A 22,711-nucleotide genomic window follows, 5' to 3' on the forward strand; every position below is an offset into this window, starting at 1 on the left:
AAACTGTTCTAAACAGTTCTAAACAAATATGCAGATTTTCAAAAAAAAAAAAAAAAAAAAAAAAAAAGGATACAATTCTTAAAATATAAAATTAGCACTACATCAGTTGCTCACTAATGGATACTTTGCAGTGAATGGGTGCCGTCAGAACGAGGGTTACAACAGCTGTTAAATTATCCAAAACACTGCTTTCTCCAGTGAAAAAAGTATTTTCTTCTGAATCAGGAGAGAAATATGCACAGATCAAGCACTGTTTACAAGAGCAAACCATTCTAAACAGTTCTAAACAAATATGTAGATTTTAAAAAAGTATACATTTCTAAAAATATAATCACCCTCAGGTGTAGATGAGTTTGTTTTTTCATTGGAACTGATTTGGTAAAATTACCACTACATAATTAGCTCACTAATGGATCCTCTGCAGTGAATGGGTGCCATCAGAATGAGAGTTAAAACAGCTGCTAAATTATCCAAAACACTACTTTCTGAAGTGAAAGTCATCACGTCTGAATCAGGAGAGAAATATGCACAGATCAAGCACTGTTTACAAGAGCACATTGTTCTAAACAGTTCTAAACAAATATGTAGATTTTTAAAAAGTATACATTTCTTAAGATATAATGACCCTCAGGCCATCCAAGATGTAGATGAGTTTGTTTCTTTATTGGAACTGATTTGGTAAAGTTAGCACTACATCACTAGCTCACTAATGGATCCTCTGCAATAAATGGGTGCCATCAAAATGAGGGTTAAAACAGCAGCTAAATTATCCAAAACACTACTTTCTCCAGTGAAAGTCATCATGTCTGAATCAGGAGAGAAATATGCACATATCAAGCACTGTTTACAAGAGCAAACTGTTCTAAACAGTTCTAAGCAAATATGTAGATTTTAAAAAATGTACACATTTCTTGAAATATAATCACCCTCAGGTGTAGATGAGTTTGTTTTTTCATTGGAACTGATTTGGTAAAATTATCACTACATCAATGTATGTTTTCACAGGAGGAAGCATTATTATAGATTATTAACTGGTATTTTGGTCAAAGGTTTTGAAGTTAAAACATCTTAATTATGGATTTGTTTCTTACAAACTTACAGCTTTTCATGTCACAAGATGTTAACGGATGCACTGGAGTCATATGAATTACTGGATTATTATGATGGTTTTATCAGCTGATTTGATTCTCATTCTAACAGCACCCATTCACTACAAATGATCCACTGGTGAGCAAGTGATGTGATTACATTCTCCAAATCTGTTCTGCTGATAAAACAAACTCAAATACATCTAGGATGTTCTGAGGGTGGGTAGTATTGGCCAAACTATTCCTTTAAGACATGCTAGAGATTGCTATTGAAATATACATGATTATTATAGGACATTGCTCCAGAAGGAACCTAATATTCTGTTATTTAGTTGAGGAGTCACGCATGTTACTGTCTCTGATTTAAACATGAGATGCAGCAGTCAGTGGCGTCCTCTCACACAATGACAGCTTGCTCCTTGCACAGCTGTACAAACAGATCATGTCTTAAATGGACCTTGGAACCAACTACACTCGCATAAAAACACACAAACACTGAGATAAGTCTTTAGTGACTAGGTTGAATTCTTTAAATAGATTTCTACTCTTGCATGGCCGTGTGGAGGATCAGGGGATGTTTGTTATGAAACAACAGTATTGGGATAAGGGTGGGGAGCACTTAATGAGGGCAGTGTGATGCAATCAGTAAAGCAGTGTATGGGGCCCTGTTTCAGAACAATAGAGAATGGTTCTTATTCAGTCATTGCATAGTCTTCAAATCAATTCTCTAGGATAAGAGACCTGATGTGTGTCTACTATTGTAACAATTCATAATTGATTGACAGTTATTGATAGTTATGCAGCAATCAGTGTTTTGTGCTGTTTGCGTTGCTGCAAATCTGTAAGGAGATTTTTGTGCTTTTTAAGCAGGTTAAATGTGTAAAAGTTCACTTGAGCCCTTTGACTGTTGAACTCAGAGTATGATGAAGGAGCTGGGGATGACCGAGTTTATCATGTGAGAATGGTCCCGAGTGCAGATGGATCCCGTTGTGAAAGTACAAGTCTTACAATGAGACCACTGTAACATGCAAAAACAAAATGTAAGAAAGACAACCTTTCGCCTGATTAGTACAATAAGGCTTCATTATTGATATCACTTTCCAGTTTACACATGACATACCAGCTACATCATTTATTAATACTTTTTAGTCATCACAGGCTGATTCACAGCAAGAGCAATAACTATATTAAAAACAATTTGTAAAGTTAAAAGAATAGCTGAATACACTATAACAGCAATGCCAAAGAGAAACAATATCATTAAAATCCCTTTCAAAATGATGAAGGATAAAAACACTGACACAACTGCAGCATGTGCTTATAATAAACAGAATGTTATCGCGTGTTAGCGCGGACGCTGTTATAGTTATCATTACAGTTATCTTTAAAGTGATTGTCCTTGGTGTGAGTGTGGCCTAATTGGCAATGTTGCAAAAACACAAATTACAATCAAGTTAACAACTCACAACAATATCCTCCCAGTAACCAAGAACATTCTCTTCATATATTATATTAGGAATATTTTGGTAATTTTGAGTTATTTGCAATGTAACTGCAATGTTGTAATCCCACTGTTGCAAGCATTATCACCGAAGAGATCTTATATTTTAAAAAAGTAATAATAAATCTCATGTAAAACTGATTAAAAGGCATATATTAAACCATTGCAATCATATGGATTACTTTTATGGTGCTTTTACGTGAAACTACAAATTTTGGTCACTATTGACTTGCATTGTATAGAGCCAAAATATTTACTAAAAAGAAAGAAAGTCAAAGAGCACATGGCATCGAGGGGGAGACAATTATATGGTCATTTTCGTTTTGGGGTGAACTGTCCCTTTAAAAAGCTTAAGTTGCAACATATGAAATATGGCAAAGTGAAAATAAACACACGTGGGCGAAATGAATATAGGCTTCACAATAATATCTGGAGTAAATTACAAATTCAGTGCAGATTTAATGGCCTATTATACACTGTGTGTCTTACAGGGATGATTTTATTGCGTGTTTGCCATCTTGTGGATGAACATTACATTGCAGGTTTTCAAACAAATGCAAGGATGTTGACAGAACTGCAGGTGATTGCAGGTATCAGGGTTATTATTGTTGACTTGAACTAACGAAATCTATAAAAACATTTACTTGAAATAAATTAAAGTTAACCGAAAAAAAAACAACAACTTTTATTTCAGCTAGATGCCAAGATTTTTATTTTTATTTGAAATGAAAAAGAATAAAAATATAGACAAAAGACATAACAATAACTAAAAACACAACAAAATTACTAAAACTTTAACTAAAATTAAAAATGAAAACATCAAAATATGAAAATATAACAGCAAATTTAAATATAACACATAAAATTAATCCAAAATACTAATAAAAACTATCCTAATAATATTAAAAATACATATATGCATTACATGACCATAAACCACATGCACACTATGCCATATGTATGCTCTGTTGCTCTTTCCCCCCTAATTTGATGCAAAATTATATTTTTGATATAAGTTATTGAGTAAAAAGTTCAAATGTACATGAATTTCAAACATGTTAGTATGTCCGTGTTTTGTTTCATCAATATGATTTGAGAAGCTAATTTAATAAGTAACTATAATTATGCAGAAATATGTAATTCTATAAAATTCATTCATTTAAATATGTAATTAAAATGATAAACCTATCCCTCTATTTTCCAACGTTGTCCTTTTACAAATATATAATTGTAAATGTAATAAATGTGTGTGTGTGTGTGTGTACTTGTTTTTGCTACATTGTGGGGACCAAATGTCCCCACAAGGATAGTAAAACCTGAAATTTTTGACATTGTGGGGACTGGCCTGCGGTCCCCACAATGTTAAAAAATTATTAAAAATAGTAAATGATGTTTATCTGAAAGTGTAACGATACAAACATTTTTTCTGTGAGGGCTAGGTTTAAGGTTAGGGTTGGGTTAGGGGATAGACAATATTGTTTAGTCAGTATAAAAACTATAGAAGTCTGTGGAAAGTCCCCACAATTCACAAAAACAAACGTGTGTGTGTGTGTGTGTGTGTGTATGCAGGATTTTATTTTACATTTAAATCTACAATTATTATTGATTTATATTTACTTGAAAAAATGTTTTCAATATATATTGTATCAATTATATTGTATATCAGTGATATATATCCACATCTTATACTACTACACTACCAGTCAAAAGTTTTTGAACAGCAAGATTTTTAAAGAAAGTACAGTAAAAACAAAATTATAAATATACTTTATATAAATATACTTTAAAATGTAATTTATTCCTGTGATTTCAAAGCTGAATTTTTAGTATCATTACTCCAGTCACATGATCCTTCAGAAATCATTTTAATATTCTGATTTGCTGCTCAAAAACATTTATTATTATTATTATTATTATTATTATTAGTATGTTGAAAGCAGCTTAGTAGAATTTTGTTTTCGGTTTCTTTGATGAACAGAAAGTTCAGAAGAACAGCATTTATCTGAAATAGAAATCTTTTGTAACATTATAAATGTCTTTATCATTATTTATAAACGGTGTAGGTTGTAATAGGTTACAGATTACAAGTTACTCTATTTAAAATGCAATACGTAGTGTAACTTTTCAATTACTTTATTAATGTAACATTACTTTTGATTACTTTTTGATTACTTTTCTAAATTTCTAATATTTTCAACTGTCAATCATTTGAAACATTTAAACCAGAGTTAACCTTACAGTAGCACTCAGACTGATTACTGTCAGACTTAAAATGTCCTTTATCACCTGAATAAAGATTATAAGTAAGGGATAATATACATCTTTATTTTGCGATAACAACTACCTAGATGTACATTATCCCACTTATTACACAGCTGCTTGCCACAAAAGTAAATAATTAGACATGAAACACTGATCTGAGTTGAAATATTTAAACGCAAGCTTCCATGAAGAAATCAGTTGCTAGCAAGTGGCAAGTTAACAAAATAAAGAAATTATACACATAATATTGAATTGAGTTTTTAATATTTAATTAGCTAACCAAATGAGAACGCAAAGCTTCCACCAAAAAAAACTATCAAGCGTATAGCGCCAACTTAAGTTGCCCTGATGTGTCTGTGTTATTAGCTGTTATCTTCTTTTATTAGTTGTTATTGAGGAATAACATACCTTGGAATGTCATGACTGACCAATCAGAATTTCACAGAGCCATGTAAGAATTTAATTTAAAGCACAGCCATACAAATTCAGACTTAACATCTCTTATTTACTTTGAGATGATTCAGAGGTTAAATACAGATTTGAAATCATAACAAGAAACAGTTTAATAGCTATGATACTTGAAATCAAATGTTTGCATAGTTATGACAGGAAGCAGTGGCATCTAACAATGCCTTGGAAAACACAAAACAAAACAATGAATAAAATTATATGCATAAACCCAAATACGAAAATAAAACAGTTAAGAATAAGCATGTGTCCTATTATGTGTCTTAAAACTCCTAAAACATTGGTGTTTCATTTTAGAGCAGTCAATGCAATTTCGGAAAGAAGTCAATTAAATCTGTATATGGGTGTGTGAAGAAAAAAAAAAAAAGAAAAAAAAAGAAAACAGATGTAACCCCCTTTGTAACCCTCATTACTGTTTTCAGAAGTAACTGTAATTTAATTACACATTTTTTCTTAGTAACTGTAACTACAGTTACATTTATTTTGTAATTAAATTACGTAATTCTGTTACATGTAACTAGTTACTCCCCAACACTGCTTATAAATGTCTTTATCGTTACTTCAATTTAAAGCAGTGACTCCAAGCTTTTGAGTAGAGCATAGTGTATAACGTTACAAAAGCTTTTTATTTCAGATAAATGATCTTTGGATCTGTCTATTCAGCAAAAAATCCTGCAGAAAATGTACTCAACTATTTTAAATATTGATAATAGTAATATTATATATATATACAGTGGGTACGGAAAGTATTCAGACCCCCTTAAATTTTTCACTCTTTGTTATATTGCAGCCATTTGCTAAAATCATTTAAGTTCATTTTTTTTCCTCATTAATGCACACACAGCACCTCATATTGACAGAAAAACACAGAATTGTTGACATTTGTGCAGATTTATTAAAAAAGAAAAACTGAAATATCACATGGTCCTAAGTATTCAGACCCTTTGCTGTGACACTCATATATTTAACTCAGGTGCTGTCCATTTCTTCTGATCATCCTTGAGATGGTTCTACACCTTCATTTGAGTCCAGCTGTGTTTGATTATACTGATTGGACATGATTAGGAAAGCCACACACCTGTCTATATAAGACCTTACAGCTCACAGTGCATGTCAGAGCAAATGAGAATCATGAGGTCAAAGGAACTGCCTGAAGAGCTCAGAGACAGAATTGTGGCAAGGCACAGATCTGGCCAAGGTTACAAAAAAAATTCTGCTGCACTTAAGGTTCCTAAGAGCACAGTGGCCTCCATAATCCTTAAATGGAAGATGTTTGGGACGACCAGAACCCTTCCTAGAGCTGGCCGTCCGGCCAAACTGAGCTATCGGGGGAGAAGAGCCTTGGTGAGAGAGGTAAAGAAGAACCCAAAGATCACTGTGGCTGAGCTCCAGAGATGCAGTCGGGAGATGGGAGAAAGTTGTAGAAAGTCAACCATCACTGCAGCCCTCCACCAGTCGGGGCTTTATGGCAGAGTGGCCCGACGGAAGCCTCTCCTCAGTGCAAGACTCCCGCATGGAGTTTGCTAAAAAACACCTGAAGGACTCCAAGATGGTGAGAAATAAAATCCTTTGTTTGATGAGACCAAGATAGAACTTTTTGGCCTTAATTCTAAGCGGTATGTGTGGAGAAAACCACAGTCCCAACAGTGAAGCATGGGGGTGGCAGCATCATGCTGTGGGGGTGTTTTTCAGCTGCAGGGACAGGACGACTGGTTGCAATCGAGGGAAAGATGAATGCGGCCAAGTACAGGGATATCCTGGACGAAAACCTTCTCCAGAGTGCTCAGGACCTCAGACTGGGCCGAAGGTTTACCTTCCAACAAGACAATGACCCTAAGCACACAGCTAAAATAATGAAGGAGTGGCTTCACAACAACTCCGTGACTGTTCTTGAATGGCCCAGCCAGAGCCCTGACTTAAACCCAATTGAGCATCTCTGGAGAGACCTAAAAATGGCTGTCCACCAACGTTTACCATCCAACCTGACAGAACTGGAGAGGATCTGCAAGGAGGAATGGCAGAGGATCCCCAAATCCAGGTGTGAAAAACTTGTTGCATCTTTCCCAAAAAGACTCATGGCTGTATTAGATCAAAAGGGTGCTTCTACTAAATACTGAGCAAATAGTCTGAATACTTAGGACCATGTGATATTTCAGTTTTTCTTTTTTAATAAATCTGCAAAAATGTCAACAATTCTGTGTTTTTCTGTCAATATGGGGTGCTGTGTGTACATTAATGAGGAAAAAAAAATGAACTTAAATGATTTTAGCAAATGGCTACAATATAACAAAGAGTGAAAAATTTAAGGGGGTCTGAATACTTTCCGTACCCACTGTATTTTAATAAAAAACATCCTGAACAGCAAATCAGCATATTAGAATGATTTCTGAATGATAATGTGACACTGAAAACTGGAGTAATGAAGCTGAAATATCATCTTTGATCACAGAAATAAATTACATTTTAAAATATATTCAAATAGAAAACATTTTAAATAGTAAAAATATTTTTGCTGTACTTATACTACAAATAAATGCAGGCTTGGTGAGCAGAAAAGCATTAAAAAACATTAAAAATCTTACTGTTCAAAAACTTTTGACTGCTAGTGTATATCCACTTATTACCTGAGGTAGTAGTATTAGAGTTGGTGTATTGCCTGTGATCAGCAGGTCTGTGGCAGTGTAGTGAAGTACATGTTTCCTCCTCCTCCAGTCTTCCGCCTGCTGTCATTACACACATTGACCTCCAAACATGGCCGGCGTACGAGCCCTCGGTTCCCTCTCCAGACTCTCAACCAGAAGATATACGCTGTTTCCAGGTATTTCACACGTCCACAACCTTTCCTTAAATTACTCTACATCCCCATCGTATTTGGCTTAGACACTTGCATAATAAACCACTTTGGAGAGTCATCTCAGTCCCACTCCACTGTACTAGCTTAGCTCAACTGCTAATTAACTCAAGGTCTAGTAATGAATGTTTTGTGGCTGTAGAAGTTTAACGCTTCTGTATTTACACTGCAATAACATTACGATGTATGCAACGAAACGACAGTGTTTATTAATGCCGTTTTTGTTATATATTATTAACAGTAGCGTTAGCTGACATGCTGTTCCCATTCATATTGCTAATACTGACTCTTATCTGTTAATGCATGACAAAATGAATAAAAATAAATATGTATAAACGTGTGTAATATTCGCTTACTGCAGAGTTTTCGCCTCTGCTATTGAAAACTAGTTTAATCGTGATTAGTTGAATGAGATCTGCTGCTGTTTCTAATAGATAATATATGAATTATTGTTAAATTATGATTAATAAGTCAAATTTGTTCATAGAGAGACTTTGTATTCAGTTCATAATGTTTTCATAATCTCTGGGAAGTGTGTGGCTTTATCATTGTGGTTTATAGGGTAGGTTAAGGGGAAACTAGGTTAAAGTTCATCTGTGACTGTACTGCTGGAGTAATGTCCTCTACAGGCTGGTCTGCATTCTTCTGTGTGTATTTAATCATCACCTCTTTCAACTTATCCTAACATGACCCTGCCTGATTGGAGGTCGTTTATATTAGGTATTATGATGACCCTTCAATGATTTTACCTTCACATATTCATCACTATTTTTTATTTATTTTTTGTCCAATAAAGGTGTCACGAGACGGACCTTTAGAGTTGCCGCTTGTATGATGGGTAAAATCATTATATATTATATACAAAATAAAAGGAAAGTGTGTGTGTGTATTTAGCGTTGTCAAATCGATTAATCACGATTAATCCAAAATAAAAACATGTATGTGTGTGTATTTATATAAACATACACTACCAGTCAAAAGACTTTTAATATATATATATATTTTTTTAAGTTTCTTTGCTCACCAGGCCTGCATTTATTTGATCCAAAGTACAGCAAAAGCAGTAATATTGTGAAATATTTTTACTATTTAAAATAACTGCTTTCGATTTGAATATATTTTAAAATATAATTTATTCCTGTGATCAAATCTAAATTTTCAGCATCATTACTTCAGTCTTCAGTGTCACATGATCCTTCAGAAATCATTCTAATATGCTGTTTTGCTGTTCAGGAAACATTTTTTTATTATTATTATTATTATTATTATTAAAATTTAAAACAATTGAGTACATTTTTTCAGGGTTCTTTGATAATAGAAAGATCTAAAGATCAGCATTTATCTAAAATAAAAAGCTTTTGTAACATTATACACTATACAATTCAAAAGCTTGGAGAAATTAATATTTTTATTCAGCAAGTATGCTTTAAATTGCTCTAAAGTTACGATAAAGACATTTGTAATGTTACTAATGATTTGTATTTCATATAAATGCTGTTCTTCTGAAATTTCTATTCATTAAAGAAACCTGAAAAAAATCTACTCAGCTGTATTCAACATAATAATAATAGTAGTAATAATAATGATAAATGTTTTTCTGAGCAAATCAGAATATTAGAATGATTTCTGAAGGATCATGTGACTGCAGTAATGATGCTAAAAATTCAGCTTTGAAATCACAGGAATAAATTACATTTTAAAATATATTCTAATAGAAAACAGCTATTTTAAATTTAAAAAATATTTCAAAATTCTGCTGTTTTTACTGTACTTTGCATCAAAGAAATGCAGGCTTGGTGAGCAGAAGAGATTAAAAATCTTACTTTTCAAAACTTTTGACTGGTAGTTCATTCATGTGGAAGCATGTGTTTTTATAATATCAATTATTTAATTGATTATTTTTTCATTTTCACGTCTTCTCAATATTTCCTCAGCTCGTACACACGTGAACTATGAGATCAAGGGAGATGTCGCTGTGGTTCGCATAAATGACCCCAATGCACGGGTAACTGTCTCCTCAAAACCTTGCATTTATGCATTCAGGTGATATTATAATGCATCATGTGTTTTTTTTTTTTTTTTGTCTAGGTCAACACACTGTCTGTTCAGATGCAAAGGGAGATGACAGAAGTTATGGAGGAGGTTTGGGGAAACAATGCAGTCCAGAGCGTTGTTCTCATCTCATCCAAACCCGGCAGCTTCATTGCAGGGGCAGACATTAGGTTCGTATCAGGACTTGTAATATGCTAATTATCTGATTGTGGTGATCATTATCAAATACAGTTCTGATATATTGCCTGTTTGTTTTGCTGTACCTTGTATTTAGCATGATCCAGGCCTGTAAGACCGCAGAGGAGGTCACTAGCCTTTCTCAAGAGGGCCAGAAAATGTTTGAGAAGATTGAGAAGTCTTCTAAGCCTATTGTCGCTGCCATTAATGGATCATGCCTCGGTGGAGGCTTAGAGGTATTGCATTTGTGTGCATTTGTTGTGTTTTCTTCTCCCACATGGTGAGCATAGGATTACGGTCAAATTTCAGACCTTATTTTTAGAAATTTTCTGGATGTGTTTTTTTTATTTATTGATGATTATGATTTACACAAACACTAAAATATAGAACGAGAAGCAAATAACCTAAATTTAAGACAAAAATGAGATTTAAAGTGCATTTAGTTCTACAACGATGATATTGTGTTTTATGTTTTTGTAGTTTGCCATTGCCTGTCAGTACAGAATAGCCACCAAGAGTAAGAAGACGGTTCTGGGCTGCCCTGAGGTCATGCTCGGCCTTCTGCCTGGAGCTGGAGGAACACAGAGACTGCCCAAAATGGTCTGTAATATGCCACCAATACGTTTAGTAAGGATTCTCATGACTGATTCTTTGCAATGTAAGTCAGGTTGTTTTTACATCTTTGTTTTATGCAGGTTGGTATTCCCAGTGCTTTTGATATGGTGCTAACAGGAAGGAGCATCCGTCCAGATAAAGCCAAGAAAATGGGACTGGTTCACCAGCTGGTGGATACTCTTGGTAAAACAGTTTCTGTGTTTTTGTAAAACCGTAATATTGTGAAATGCTCTTATAATTTAAAATAACAGTGTTGTATTTTAATATATATTTTAAAATGTTCAGTGTCACATGATCCTTCAGAAATCATTATAATGTGATGATTTGCTGCCGTAGAAACATTTTTTATTATTATCAATGTTGAAAACAGTAGTGCTGTTTAACATTTTTGTGGTAACCATATTTTTTTTTTTTTTTTTTTTTTTTTTTTTTTAAAGTAAATTTAAAGTAAAAAAAAGCCAGCATATTTGAAATAGATTTTTTTTTTGTAAAAACGTATAAGTCTTTTCTTTTCACTTTGGATCAATTTATTGCATCCTTGCCAAATACAAGTATTAATTTCTCTCTCTCTCTCTCCCTTTTTTTATTATCTAGGGCCTGGACTGAAGAGTCCAGAGGAGAGGACCATTGAATACTTGGAGGAAGTAGCTGTGGAGGCTGCCAGAGGACTTGCTAAGAAGCAAATCCCACTTACCAAAGAAAAGGGCTTGATGCAGAGTAAGTGTTACCTGTAATCAAATTACCAGTCAACTATGTGTCTAAAATAATTTTAAAATAACTATTTAATTAGGCTTTTGCAAGGTTAAAGACATAGTTCACCCAAAAATGAAAATTCCGTCATTAGTTACTCACCTTCATGTCGTTTCAATCCTGTAAGACCTTTGTTCATCTTCAGAACACAAGTTAAGATATTTTTGATAAAATCCGAGAGCTTTCTGACCCTGCATAGGCATAATTGACATGTTCCAGGCCTGGAAAGGTAGTAAGGACCAGTGCTGGGAAAAGCTACTTTTAAAAGTAATGCATTACAATATTGCGTTACTCCCTAAAAAGTAACTAATTACATTACTTAGTTATATTTTATAGAAAGTAATGCGTTACATTACTTTTGCCTTACTTTTATATTTGGGCAGGGCTTGCTTGTTTGTTTTTAATATAAAAACTTCTATTTTTGGAAAATGTAAAAGACTTATCGCACCAAAAGCCTTACACCAAAAGTAATTTTTGCTTATTAGTATGGATGAATTAAATCATTGAAGGTCAGCAGCAAAAACACTGGTTAATAAAATGGGATAAAATACATTTTATTTGTATTTTTTAACTTATTTAATTATTGCAGGTTTGTGTCATATTCTGAGTTGCATTTCAGTGTTTTTATCCATTTTGTGGAGTGCTGAATCAGTTTTTTTTTTTTTGGTGTGCGAGATGATAAAATACACTTCCCTCCAAAAGTTTTGAAACACCCCTGGCAAAGTGTGGTTTTGGACGATATCAGCATAAATACTTTTTTGGTGCAAATACATTAAAGTAACTTGACATTATCATTGAAGACCAGCAATAATAAATTTCATTTTGTTTACGTAATAATGGCAATATATACATGTCAAAGTCAGACATGCCCCTTTGCCAGCTGTGATGCCTGGTTACTGGTTTAAACTTGGCCCAGGTTTTTAAAAGATTCTTGGGTCAGCACACCTTAATAGCTACAATTATCAATTGCCAATTAAGTTTAGAATACAATGAATTGAGGCCCAGATTACGCAGAGCTGTAATAGTTGCTAATGGTGGATATTTTAATGAATCGAAAATTTAATTTTTCTATGTATAAACTGTTTATGTAATAAAATATGTTTGTCCCTTACCAGTGCAAAATTATCACAAATTAAAAAGGATTCATGCCAATATTGTCCAAAACCCCACTTTTCTAGGGCGTCTCCAAACTTTTGGAGGGCAGTTTAGTCCATGTGACATCAGTGGGTCAACCTTAATTTTACGAAGCTACGAGAATGTTTTTTTTGTGCGCAAAGAAAACAAAAATAATGACTTTATGGCTTGTTTACAATTGGGAATGCACACACGTGTTATGATACTGTCGTGAATGTGCACTGAAGACTGACACGGATGGGAAGAAATTGTTCAATAAAGTCGTTTTGTTTTCTTTGGGTGCAAAGAGTGTTCTTGTACCTTCATAAAATTGAAGTTGAACCACTGATGTCACATGGACTATTTTAACAATGTCCTTACTACATTTCTGGGCCTTTCTGCAAAGTGTCAGTTGCATTGCTGTTTATAAAGGGTCAGAAAGCTCTTGGATTTAATAAAAAATATCTTAATTTGTGTTCTGAAGATGAACAAAGGTCTTACGGGTTTGAAACAACATGAGGGTGAGTATTTAATGACAGCATTTTCATTTTTGGGTGAACTAATCCTTTAATTCATTATCTGAATCAGTGTTGCATATATATACCATAACTTTGCTTTGTTTAAATTTTTTTTTTAATGCAGAAATTCAAGACTACGTCATGAGTTACCCATTTGTGAGACAGCAGATCTACAATACAGTTCAGAAGAAAGTCATGAAACAGACCAAGGGACTGTACCCTGCACCACTGAAAATAATTGAAGTACAATATTTGTTATTCTGTGCTCAGTGTGATGTGTTATCATAAATCATGGTAGCAATAGTTTATGTGTAATGACACCTGCTTGTTTTCTCTTTCAGTGTGTGAAGGCTGGTCTAGAACAGGGTCCGACTGCAGGTTACCTGGCTGAGGCACAGGTGCTGTGAAAGTGTTTAAACTGTTTATTATCAGTTCTATCCTACACTTGAGTTAATGAACAGTATCCCATGAATTATTCCACTTTATTACACATCTCATTTGTCTCCTCAAATCCTCACTTGCGTTTCTGATCTGGTGTATTTGAATTTTGTAACTGAAAGCATGTTGTTAATTTCAACTGATTAAAGACAATGTTATGTGTATAGTATTAACATCTAATATTACCTCTTTATCTCCATTTCAGAATTTTGGCAAGTTAGCCATGACCTCCGAGTCTAAAGCACTTATTGGCCTTTACCACGGTCAGGTCACATGCAAGAAAAATCGATTCGGAACCCCTGAAAAGGAAGTAAAGTATGTATTTTATTACTCTATTACTATATGTCAATTCATAAGGTAGACTGACACTGCGTGACTATCGTTAATTAATCACCTTCATTCATCTTCAGAACACAAATTTAGGTATTTTTGATGAAATCTGAGGGCTCTCTGACCCTCCATAGGCAGCAAGTGCCCTACCACATTCAAGAAAAATAGTAAGGGCATTGTTAAAATAGTCCATGTGACATCAGTGGTTTGACTGTAATTTTAACTGATCACGTGAAAAACGGCACTTTCAGTGCGAGTGCTTTGGGTGTAGAGCCTGGTTTATATTTGCCGCGTCAGCATGGCAAAAATGACACGTATGTTGAGGAATCAGTGGCAGATGGAGGATTTGTTTTTGTTTTTAAGCTAAAGTAAAGTAAAAAAAACGCTTCCTAAACCAGAGAAGGTGAACATGTTGTTATTCTTGTGGAAAAAAAAAAACATGGAAGCACTGTCACTGTTTTCTTTTTGTTTTCATTTTGAAAAGTGTGTTATCTTTGTGTTTAACCTCACGCTATGCTATGGAGGCTTTCTTTAATTTTTTTTTTTATTTGATTCCTCGGTTTTTGCTACACATTCTGTTATTTATTAGTCAGTGTTTAATAGCCTGTGGTGTATGCAATGCCTCATTGTTTTCTTTTTTGTTAATAAACATTATGTAAGCTAGTTTGTCATTGTAGCCTAGTGTTTTATCGTTGTGTTTTTTTAATTAAGAATAACAAAAAAATCGATCTTTTGTTTTAATCTAAAAAAAGTGAAAGGTGTATAGATGTAAGCAAAACAGACAATCTTTTCTTGTAAAACGTGACGAGAGTGAATTCAAAAGCGAAAGCATCTGAAGCCCGGCTTATAACATGCAAATAGGGAACTCCCGTTCACAAAATTCAGATCACATCTAATAATACTGATAAAAAGGACCGATTGAATATTAACCACTTTTGTTACCATATACTTGTTACCATATAACTATGAACTATGATAAAAGTTCATCAGCATGCATTGATTAATCCTATGTTATAGCATAAATAAATAAATAAATAAATAATAATTTGACCAAATCATGTGCTCTTGTGACCAACTGAGAAAGTTAGTCACAGAAGAGCGACCAGTGGGTAGGATGAGTCTAGAGCCCTGTGTTTGTTTATTGCTTGTAAAATTGTAATTCATTTGTCTTGATTTTCTGTTTGTAGAACACTTGCTGTCTTGGGAGCAGGGCTGATGGGTGCTGGCATCGCTCAAGTGACTGTAGATAAAGGCATTCACACTATTCTTAAGGACACCGCAGTGGAAGGACTCAGTCGCGGAGAGCAGCAAGTCTATAAAGGGTGAGTATTAAGTATACTGAGCTAATGAATTTAAAAATTATCTAGATCAAACAGGGCTCTACGCTTAGGTTTCTTTGTAGGAGCACCTTCTAATCAATAATCAAAAAATCGGATCAAAAATTAGCCTTCCCCTTACGAGGTGATATTTGACTCCTTAAAGTGATTTAGAGAGGAATTTTGTTTTTACCTTTGTAATGGCATTTTTCTAACTTTATTAAAAGTGTGTCATCTTTTATGTCAATTTTTTTTTTTTAAGGTTTCAAATTAAAATTTTCTAATTAAAACAACAGAATAAGAACAAGTAGAATAACAATAAGTTAGCAATCAAATGAAATCAGTATTAACAAAATTAATTTGTACTACAGAGGTGGCACAGAAGAACACAAAAGTGGCTTGTAGGTGTATTTTCATATGTCTAATGAGGTTCAGAGGTGGCATGAATGCAATCAAATTCATAAATTCATGTTGAGATTAATGTTTTAAATATAACATTTTGAAAACAGAAATATTGATTTCTGAAATGATTTAAATAACTGAAAAGCTTTAAACTTTAAAAATGAAACTAAATCTGCCAGTAGGTGGCGGCAAGTCACTGATTTAATTACTGAATCATTCGTTCATTTGATTTGTTCAAACAGCTGATTCATTCATGACTAAAGCAAGTGGCTGTCTTTATAAATGGGAAATTGAATCATTGACTCACTAGATTGATTTAAAAATATAGAATCATTCATAAACAAAACACCGCTGTGTTTGAATAGAGTCATGAAGCGGCTCAGTTGTGACTTGTTTCAGACTATTTTTAATGACGAAATAGAGCAAAATCAGGCAATGGTGTTGTGGTCAGACAGTGTAAGTCACTTAATATTAACTTCTTGTTTATTTAACTGTTGCATTAAATCAATATCTCATTTACAAACTCCCTTAAAAATGATTAAATCTATCTGTCACTCATTTCAGTTCATGGCAATCTTACAAAGTTTCATTATAATAAACGAAGCTCTCTACACTGCACAAACAATCTCTTATTTACACCCTGTCTACAGTTTGTTTATCAAAGGATTTGTGAGATATGTCTGTGATGCATTACGCAATAAACACATAGAAACCTTTGAAGCTCCCCTCAGCGCAAACACAAATATGCTGATCGAGTCAGGCGCACATGGTGCTCGTAAATATTTTTTTATAGTCGCACGCAGTAGTTTTCAGTCACAGTGTCAAACCTGAAGAAGTTCAGCCAGAAATATAAATCACCCTCATGTTGTTTCATGCTGTTCATCTTCAGAACACAAATTAAGATGTTTTTTGATGAAATCTGAGAGCTTTCTGACTTTTTAATATATTTTTGTATTTTATTTTTAATTTCATTTTGAATTCTTTATTATATTTAACTGTATTAATTGTATTTTATTTTCAGGCTAAATGACAAGACTAAGAAGAGGAGCATAACATCATTCGAAAGGGACAGTTTTCTGTCCAACCTCACAGGGCAGCTTGACTACAATGGCTTTAATAAAGCTGACATGATCATTGAAGCTGTGTTTGAGGACTTAAACATCAAACACAAAGTCCTGAAAGAAGTTGAAGCTGTAAGTTCAAGATCAAACAAGACTTCATTTTCAACTTCTCCTAAATACGAAAGCTTTGATACCATATTCTGTCATTGTAGGTGATCTCTCCGCACTGTATATTTGCAACCAACACATCTGCTTTACCAATCAAAGATATTGCAGCTGTCAGCAAGCGACCTGAAAAGGTAAGAAATTTGAGTTCTTGACCACCATGTCATAGTTGGAGGTGATCTCAAATGTGTTGTTGTTTTGTTTCAGGTAATTGGAATGCACTACTTTTCTCCAGTTGATAAAATGCAGCTTCTGGAGATCATCACCACAGATAAAACCTCCAAGGACACAACAGCCTCAGCGGTGGCGGTTGGCTTGAAGCAAGGCAAAGTCATTATAGTTGTTGGGGTGAGATGTCATATATTCTTCTGTCAATCCTAAATGCACAATTTATGGCTCTGTAATCCATTAAAATGTTTTGGAGTAATGTACAATTTTTGTCTTCAGGACGGACCAGGTTTCTACACCACCAGATGTTTAGCTCCCATGTTGGCTGAGGCAGTGCGTGTATTGCAGGTTTGTGTATTTCCTTCCGAATTATTAATTTTTACCCATCTGTTGTAGAAGTATTAGACACAAGCTACAATGACGTCCTTTATAGTATTAGTAACATGCTCAATATGCAGATCATTTTGTTTTCTACTTACAGGAAGGTGTTGATCCCAAGAAGCTGGATTCCCTGACCACAGGCTTTGGCTTCCCTGTGGGTGCTGCTACCCTGGCTGATGAAGTGGGCATTGATGTGGCAGCTCACGTGGCTGAAGACCTCGGCAAGGCCTTCGGCTCCAGATTTGGAGGGGGAAATATTGAGTTTTTGAAGAGCATGGTGGACAAAGGATTTAAAGGTACATTCTTTAGATTAAGGGCAATTAACAGGCAGAAATTTGTCAACCGGTAGATTTTTATTTTTATTTTTTTTGGACTATCGTCTCTATCGCGATTACATACTAATGTGACATTGCTGTGCTATGTGGTCACGAAAACATATTGTTTGCATGCATTTTAAGCATTGCAGTGTAAAAACAAGAAATTTTAAGCCGTTTAAATGCAATAAGCAGTGAAAGAGAACTAATTTCGCAATATGCGCGCACTCTGTTTCTGAGCTCTGTCAGTGCACATGAAGACGGTGCTCATAGAGCGCAGGAGTATTAAGTTATTTTTGTCCCTTTATAGGCCTTGATTGGTTAAACACACACTTGTATGTGTCAAAATGCCCATCTGCAAGTATTCTCGCAAACATGGTAATTTAGCTCTTAAAGGAGAAGTGCACTTTCAGAACAAAAATTTACAGAATGTACTCACCCCTTTGTCATCCAAGATGTTCATGTCTTTCTTTCTCCAGTCATAAAGAAATTGTTTTTTGAGAAAAACATTTCAGCATTTTTTCTCCATATAATGGACTGATATGGTGCCCCGATTTTGAACTTCCAACATGCAGTTTAAATGCGGCTTCAAACAATCCCAAATGCAGTTGTAAACGATCCCAGCTGAGAAAGAAGGGTCTTATCTAGCGTAACGATTGGTTATTTTCATTAAAATAATACAATTTATATATGTCTTTTTTTAACGTCAAATGCTTGTCTTGTCTTACTCTGCCTGGACTGTTTTTTTTCCGGTTCATGACAGTTAGGGTATGTCGAAAAACTCCCATCTCATGTTCTCCCTCAACTTCAAAATCGTCCTATATCGCTGTTTTGTCTTTTTTGTTAAGGGTGTTTGATCTTCTTTGCATGTTCACTTTGGAAAGACTGGGTCGGTACTTCTGCAGCAATGTAGGATGATTTTTGAAATGATTTTTGAAGTTGAGGGAGAACATGAGATGGGAGTTTTTTTCGACATAACCTAACTGTCTTGAACCAGAATACACAGAGTTCAGGCAGAGCAAGACAAGACAAACATTTGAAATTAAGAAGTATTTAAATAGTATTTTTTTTAATGAAAATAACCGATCGTTTCGCTAGATAAGACCCTTCTTCCTCAGCTGGGATTGTTTACAACCGTATTTGGGATCGTTTGAATCCGCATTTAAACTGCATGTTGGAAATTCAAACTCAGTGCACCATATCAGTTCATTATATGAAGAAAAATGCAGAAATGTTTTCCTCAAAAAACACAATTTCTTTATGACTGGAGAAAGAAAGACATGAACATCTTGGATGACAAAGGGGTGAGGACATTATCTGTAAATTTTTGTTCTGGAAGTGAACTTTTCCTTTAACATGTTCAGTATAATTGGCATAAATCATTTCTTCTTAATTTACTCTTAGGCCGTAAATCAGGCAAGGGCTGCTACATCTACCAGCCAGGACTCAAACGCAGAGATGTGAACCCAGAAGCTCTGGAGATTTTGGAATCATACAAACTGACACCAAACGCTGCAATGTAAGTTGTTCAGACTCATTAGGTTCAATTCATAAAGCAACTTTTTATCAGGACAAATGCAGTGTTATTGTTTTCTAGTAGGATAATTTATAATTTTTCATCCAAATTAGAAAAAAAAAATGTATTTCTGTCTCTCCATCCAGATCTTCAGACTCAGATATTCAGTACAGGTTGGTGTCTCGTTTTGTGAATGAGGCTGTTCTGTGTTTGCAAGAGGGAATCCTTGCCAATCCAGTGGAGGGTGACATTGGGGCCGTGTTCGGTCTCGGCTTTCCACCCTGCCTTGGAGGTGAGAATCTAAGTCTGAATTAACATTTTTTGACTTTTTTTTTCCTTTAAAGAATTAGATCACTTCCAGAATAAAAATTTCCTGGTAATTTACTCACCCCCATGTCATCCAATATTCATGTCTGTCTTTTTTCAGTCAAAAAGACATTAAGGTTTTTGAGGAAATCATTCCAGGATTTTTCTCCATATAGTGGACTTCAATGGGAGCCAACAAGTTGAATGTCCAAATTACAGTTTCAGTGCAGCTTCAAAGGACTCTACATGATCCCAGCAGAGGAATGAGGGTCTTATCTAGGGGTCTGATCAGTCATTTTCTAAAAAAATAAAAAAGATATACGCTTTAACCACAAATACTTGTCTTGCACTAGCTTGACTTCACACATTACATAATCACGCACGTCTGATGCAGGCGAAAGTACCGACCCAGTGTTTACAAAGCAAACCCCATTGAAGTCCACTATGTGAGGAAAAATCCTGAAATGTTTTCCTCAAAAAGCTTAATTTATTTTTGACTGTAGAAAGAAAGACATGAACATCTTGATGACATGGGGGTGAGTAAATTATCAGAAAATATTTATTCTGGAAGTGAACTAATCCTTTCAAATTTCCCTTTCAAATTTCCTCTACAGTTTAGGAATAACATGCATTCAGTCCCATCATTATGTTAATTATCCAATTGCAGGACCCTTCAGGTTTGTGGACAGCTTTGGTGCAGACAAACTTGTGGAGAAGATGAGAAAGTTTGAGGAGGTCTTTGGGAACCAGTTTACACCTTGTCAGCTGCTGCTCGATCACGCCAAGGATCCAAGCAAGAAATTTCACAAGTGACTTTAGCCGTCATGTGCCATTACTACTTCTTAGAAGATTCATGTGAAAAACAAGCAATCACGATTGTGCACTTAAAGCAAGAGTACAGAATGTGAAGGGCCTTTTGTTCCTTTAAACGGACAGATCATATATTACAATATGAAATATCACTTCCCCGTAAGATGCCATGTGTAAGACTAAAATTCAGGTAGACTATGGCCAGGCGATAGCCTTTTACTAAATTAATTTAGTTTTTGAGTTGTTTTTGTATATTAATGAACTCCAGGTGAAATTGTTTTCTAATGATTGTGTACAAACTGTACAGGCAGAGACATCAGGCGCATTCCAGTACAGATGTCAAAATCAAAACCTAATGCTCTTCCTCATGTTTTCTAGGGTATAGGCCAAAAGCACTTATCTGTAAAATAACTTTTTATTTGACAGAGCTCAATCTGTCTCTCTGGACATAGAATGTGGCCTCACATAAAAAATGTCAGTGAATTAAATGAAATGCTCAAATCTACTGTGTTTTTATTGATTCCATGTGTTTGTTACAGACAATTTGGGTCATGTGAACTTGTCTTTCTGATGTTATAAACATGTAGACATGCATCTGTTAACTACCAACTGTACTAAAAATTGTGTATGAAACATACATTACATTTAATGACAAAATTGGAAGCTTTATTTAATAGCATTAAAAAATATAGGATGTATATTACAATTTAAATGAACTATAGCTGTACAGCATCTTTATATAGTAACTTGGGTACTAAAGCAGAACGCCATATGAGAACATTTAATTTAGATCATTATTATAGCATAATCTGTTCCTGTCTTTTCTACAGACCTTGAGATCTTGAGTTGCAATCAATAAACTAAATGGAGTGGAAAGGTCAATGTTATTGATATTGGCTTTTTCTTATAAAGAGAAAACTTGATCTCCTACAGGGGGCGCTCGGTGGATCAGTCAAATAAATAAATAAATGAAATATACACCTGCTCTGGATAAATTTGCAAATTAAATTAAGAAATCAACTTTGAAGGTGTTTATTTTGTGATAATCACCAGATTATTTGATTATTTGACACATTATTACATTTATGGACCACAGTTTTTTTTTTTTAAGTATTATTAATATTATTAATATTTTATTTTTGTATATTTTAATATTTCTATTTTTAATATTTTAAATAGGTTTTATTATTTTATTTTTATACTTTTTTATTTTAGTTTAAATTTTAGTAATATTGATAAGTGCTTTTGTCATTTGTATTGAATTTTATTATATTTTTTGAAGCTTTAAGTGATTTTGTTTTAATATATATTAGGCCAACCTTGTTTTAGGTTAGGTTTTTCATCAAATATTTATATTTCAGTTTGTTTCAATTAAGAAAAACATATCTTTTTTTTTTTTCGTTTTTTCTTTAACAATAACAACACTGTCCTTTACATGAAATACTGATTTTATTTGTAATCGTAAATTACTTCTACATTACTTTACAAAATACAAAACAATTGGTTTTAGCAACAACATTAATGTATGCAATGTTTTAGTAATATTTGTACGTTAAACTTTTTTCAGTTTGTTGCCAGGGTAAGTTTTTCCATCAAATCTTTATAATTCAGCTTTATTTTAAGTCAAACTTCTTTCTTTCTTTATTTTATTATTATTATTTTATTTATTTATTTTGACATTTTTATTCTAACAATAACAGCACTGTTGTGGACATGAAATATTGATTTTATAAGTAATTCTAAAAAACAATTGGTTTTAGCAATTTTAGAGCTACAATTTTAGTTTATGCATATTTCACATATAAAGCTCCTGGTCCTTCTGCAAAACTGTACAGTCACAGAAATAAAAAGAAAAAGAAAAACGTGAGGGGCTGAATTTTTAAAAAAATAAAATAAAAATAAATAAAAATAAGGCAAATATTTGTTAATATTTTAATAAAAAATGCAAAGCTGTCTATCATGTGGAAATGCTGTCTGAGGAAAGTTTATAATTAGTTTTTTGAGTCTGATTTGACCTGTAAACAATTGGTTTTAGCAACAACATTAATGCATGCAGTATCATTACAGTACTCCTATGACAAGAAAAAACACGGATTGATTTATTAAAAA

The 22,711-nt window shown here is 33.9% G+C and overlaps 1 protein-coding gene across 1 annotated transcript; it reads left to right on the top strand.

Moving 5' to 3' along the window:
- The first annotated feature begins 7,998 nt into the window (after positions 1 to 7,998).
- Positions 7,999 to 21,112, top strand: hadhab (hydroxyacyl-CoA dehydrogenase trifunctional multienzyme complex subunit alpha b). Its single transcript, XM_051132875.1, has 20 exons — positions 7,999 to 8,137; positions 8,967 to 9,008; positions 10,105 to 10,175; positions 10,259 to 10,392; positions 10,497 to 10,635; positions 10,880 to 10,999; positions 11,095 to 11,197; positions 11,609 to 11,731; positions 13,520 to 13,638; positions 13,737 to 13,793; positions 14,039 to 14,148; positions 15,351 to 15,485; positions 16,903 to 17,074; positions 17,155 to 17,241; positions 17,315 to 17,455; positions 17,555 to 17,623; positions 17,757 to 17,952; positions 19,375 to 19,489; positions 19,633 to 19,778; positions 20,460 to 21,112. The coding sequence occupies exons 1-20, from the start codon at positions 8,071 to 8,073 to the stop codon at positions 20,603 to 20,605; spliced, it is 2,292 nt and encodes a 763-aa protein (XP_050988832.1). The 5' UTR covers positions 7,999 to 8,070; the 3' UTR covers positions 20,606 to 21,112.
- Positions 21,113 to 22,711: the final 1,599 nt, after the last annotated feature.

Source organism: Labeo rohita, chromosome 17, assembly GCF_022985175.1.
Source record: "Labeo rohita strain BAU-BD-2019 chromosome 17, IGBB_LRoh.1.0, whole genome shotgun sequence".
Taxonomy (NCBI): domain Eukaryota; kingdom Metazoa; phylum Chordata; class Actinopteri; order Cypriniformes; family Cyprinidae; genus Labeo; species Labeo rohita.

What these genes read in the sequence shown, in the direction of transcription:
- hadhab (XM_051132875.1), top strand. Translation starts at nt 8,071, where the DNA reads ATGGCCGGCGTACGAGCCCTCGGTTCCCTCTCCAGACTCTCAACCAGA. An exon ending in CACCACTGAAAATAATTGAA is followed by an intron (nt 13,639 to 13,736) that starts GTACAATATTTG and finishes TTTCTCTTTCAG; the next exon opens with TGTGTGAAGGCTGGTCTAGA. An exon ending in GTTACCTGGCTGAGGCACAG is followed by an intron (nt 13,794 to 14,038) that starts GTGCTGTGAAAG and finishes TCTCCATTTCAG; the next exon opens with AATTTTGGCAAGTTAGCCAT.